This window comes from Vigna radiata, unplaced genomic scaffold (genome assembly GCF_000741045.1).
Source record: "Vigna radiata var. radiata cultivar VC1973A unplaced genomic scaffold, Vradiata_ver6 scaffold_207, whole genome shotgun sequence".
Classification (NCBI taxonomy): domain Eukaryota; kingdom Viridiplantae; phylum Streptophyta; class Magnoliopsida; order Fabales; family Fabaceae; genus Vigna; species Vigna radiata.
Window position 1 is genome coordinate 7,405 of NW_014543619.1, and position 3,382 is coordinate 10,786.

At 41.5% G+C, this 3,382-nt stretch overlaps 1 protein-coding gene across 1 annotated transcript; it reads left to right on the forward strand.

Annotated features, from left to right (window-relative positions):
* Positions 1-1,490: 1,490 nt before the first annotated feature.
* On the forward strand, positions 1,491-2,813 carry LOC106754695 (protein JINGUBANG). Its single transcript, XM_014636752.2, has one exon. The coding sequence runs from the start codon at positions 1,491-1,493 to the stop codon at positions 2,727-2,729; it is 1,239 nt and encodes a 412-aa protein (XP_014492238.1). The 3' UTR covers positions 2,730-2,813.
* The last annotated feature ends 569 nt before the right edge of the window (positions 2,814-3,382 follow it).

The following is a 3,382-nucleotide window of genomic DNA, read 5'->3' on the forward strand; positions in this document are numbered from 1 at the left end:
CGTGACATGAATTAATACTGCATTATTTTCTTGCACATGACCAAGACAACTCAGATTTGAAACAATTAAGCTGGAAACTACTCAAAAAAACAAAATTCACCGTTTAAAATGAAAAATAAGCATGAGCACACACTAGAAACTATAAAACAGCAACTGGAAACACAAATCAGCACAAAACAGAAACAAAAAATAATGAAACAGAGATTGGAAACAGAGATTGAAAACTGGAAACAGAGAGCACGAATTGAATGAAAATTGAACTGGGAAATGGAAGGAACACTTAGCTATGGATGCGTGGACGACCACAGCTCATGATACCACTTGATGGAAGAAGCCTTGAGGAGATCACCTTTCGGAGCGGTGCGAACACTAATCGAAGCCCTCGAAGCTTCTCCAGAGAGGAATGACGCAGCGGAAATATTGAATAACCTTTTGACCGTGAGAAATTGGAAGAAAACGGGGTAAATCTGAGAAGGAGCTCAGAGAACCTAAACCTAGACAACCGGAACCCTAGAAAGGGGGAGAATCGCAAATTGAACCGATTAATCGGTTCAAATCCAAGGTTAAATGGTGGAAAAAGTAGATCGAGGGTTGGAGAGGTGTTTGATCGGTGGAAAATGATAAATGATCTGAGTAGAGGTTTTCAATCGGTCCAAACGTGATATCAATCGGTAAAAATGAAGAAGTGATGAATAGGATATGGAATCTGTGAAGAAGTTACACTTACAGAAGGTGAAGAAGTGAATCTGAGATGATGATGCGCTTGGAGGATGAAACCCTAGCAGAGGAGCAGAGGAGGTTTCTGATATGCGAATGGAATGTGAAATGCGAGAATGAAAAAAATGATGTGGCTGATGACACTGACGCGTGCCTTAGGTGCAGTGAGGCCACTGGTCTGACGCAGAGTAATGGTGGTGATGTACGCTGATGATGAGAGAGACAACACAATGGTAAAAATGGAAAATGGAAGAATGAGGTAGTGTGCTGGAAGGTGGCTAGAGGGAGTCTTTGGACTCTCTAGCCTATGACTTTCGAAAGAGAATAGTTTCTGAATTTAGAAAATTCTATTCTCATTAATCTCAAAAGTAAGGAATACAATGAAAGACTGGCTATTTATAGTGACCCAAGCTCCTTTCACGCTAGGCTACAAATACAATAAAATGTAAAAAAATACATGAAAAAGGATTGTGCCAAGAGGGATTCCATCAGTAATCTAAATATAAGAATTTATTGTAACTTTTAATTAAAATACAAAAAGCTAAGGAAAGTTCTTTCATATAGACAATTATTTTTGAGAAAACAAAAGTTGGACCCAACCAAGCATGGAAGTAAACAAGTGATTAGACTCTGAAGGGGACAAAGGGACAACAATTGGTCCTCAGTAATGCCTAATTCCAAACTGCTAACATGCACCGTTAGTCTCCCTTAAATTGCTAACGTTAACATGCCTCTATAAAACCCTCAAAACTTCCCACATAACACAAACCAAAATGGGACTTCTTCAACATCCCATGTGTTGCCACTCACAGAAACAGCAGCAACAACAACAAAAATCCTACGATCACTTCCATTCAGAATCATCAACCTCTTCTTCTCTCCATTCACAGCCAAGTCTTCCTTCAGTCCCTTCACTAAGTTTCCTCACCCCACAACAACCGCACCACCCCCAACAACAACCTCAATCCACCGTCAAAATCCACTCCTCCCCAATCTCCTCCCTCGCCCTCCACGGCAAACTCCTCTACAGCGCCGCCTCCAGCGGGGAGGTCAAAACATGCAGCAGAGACCCTTTCACCCTCCAATCCGATACCAGCACCAACACCAACACCAACGTTGTTGTAGTTGCAACCACCAACGCGCCCGTCAAGTCTCTCATCGTATACCACGAGACACTCTTCACCGCACATCAAGATCACAAAATCAGAGTCTGGAAAGCCCACCAACCCACCAAGTGCATCGCCACGCTTCCCACGCTCCACGACCGTTTCTCCAAGCTATTCTCCTCCAAGAACTACGTTAAGGTGCGCCGCCACAAAAAGCGCACGTGGGTGCATCACGTGGACGCCGTTTCCACCCTCGCGCTCTCCCACGACGGCTTCCTCCTGTACTCCGCTTCTTGGGACAGGACGTTCAAAATCTGGCGAACCTCGGACTTCAAATGTTTGGAGTCCATACAAAATGCGCACGAGGACGCGATTAACTCCTTGGTTTTGTCGAATGACGGCGCCGTCTACACGGGCTCCGCCGACACAAAGATAAAGATGTGGAAGAAGCGTGAGGGTGAGAAAAAGCATTCGCTTGTGAGAACGTTAGAGAAGCACAAATCTGCAGTTAACGCTTTGGCGCTTAGCGCAGATGGGTCGGTGCTGTATTCTGGCGCGTGTGACAGATCAATTTTAGTGTGGGAAAGTGATGATAATAATATGGCGGTGGTGGGGGCTTTAAGGGGACACACGAAGGCGATACTTTGTTTGGCGGTGATGGCGGATTTGGTGTGTAGTGGATCAGCTGATAACAGTGTTAGGGTATGGAGGAAAGAGACTGGGAAGGGTTATTCGTGTTTGGCGCTGTTGGAAAGTCATCGACGACCCGTGAAGTGTTTGGCTATGGCTGTTGACTCCAACACTGGTGGTCCTGATCAGGATCATAGGTCTTATCTGGTTTACAGTGCAGGTTTGGACTGTGACATTAAAGTCTGGCAAATACGCGTTCCTTTGTTGTCACTGTGATTCTTTTTCTTACTACAGTACCAGTATTCTTTTTTTTACTCTTACAATGGATTTTTTGTAAATACAATGAAAATTTTCTTTTAATTCTCTTCTCTGTGTGTGTGTGAGTTGACTTCTTTTCCACCTCAAATGTGCATTTATTACTGCTTTGACTCAAAAACTAAGATTTATAGATAGATTCACAAGTGTATCTGTTTTCTTGTGTACTTGGTGGGTACTTGGATAATTTGATTCTGTCGGGGTGGTGAGGGTGACTTTGGATTATAAGAAAATTTTGTAGTGGGTAACTTTTTTTCATAAAATATTTCAAATACAAACCTATATATTACCTATAAGAAAATATAAGATTTTTAATTTAATATAAAACCTAAAAATATTTTTAACAATTTTTAAAATTATCTTAATTTTATTGAAAATGTTAGCTTGTATCCAAAATTCATTATTTCCCGAGATACTAGCTATTCCGTTTTTTTCCTCCTTTGACTGAAAAAAGAGACAAGAATACGACGTTGGAGATAGGCAAAAGAGCATAAATACTTGTCCTTTGTTGTTGTACGTGAGACTATGGTGCAAGTTGCATCATCTAGAAACTTATGACTAACTTTTCTTTCAAAATTATTGTGGAATGAAAATTACAGAAGAATTTAATACAA

Coding starts and splice junctions, on each gene's coding strand:
- LOC106754695 (XM_014636752.2), top strand. CDS start 1,491: ATGGGACTTCTTCAACATCCCATGTGTTGCCACTCACAGAAACAGCAG.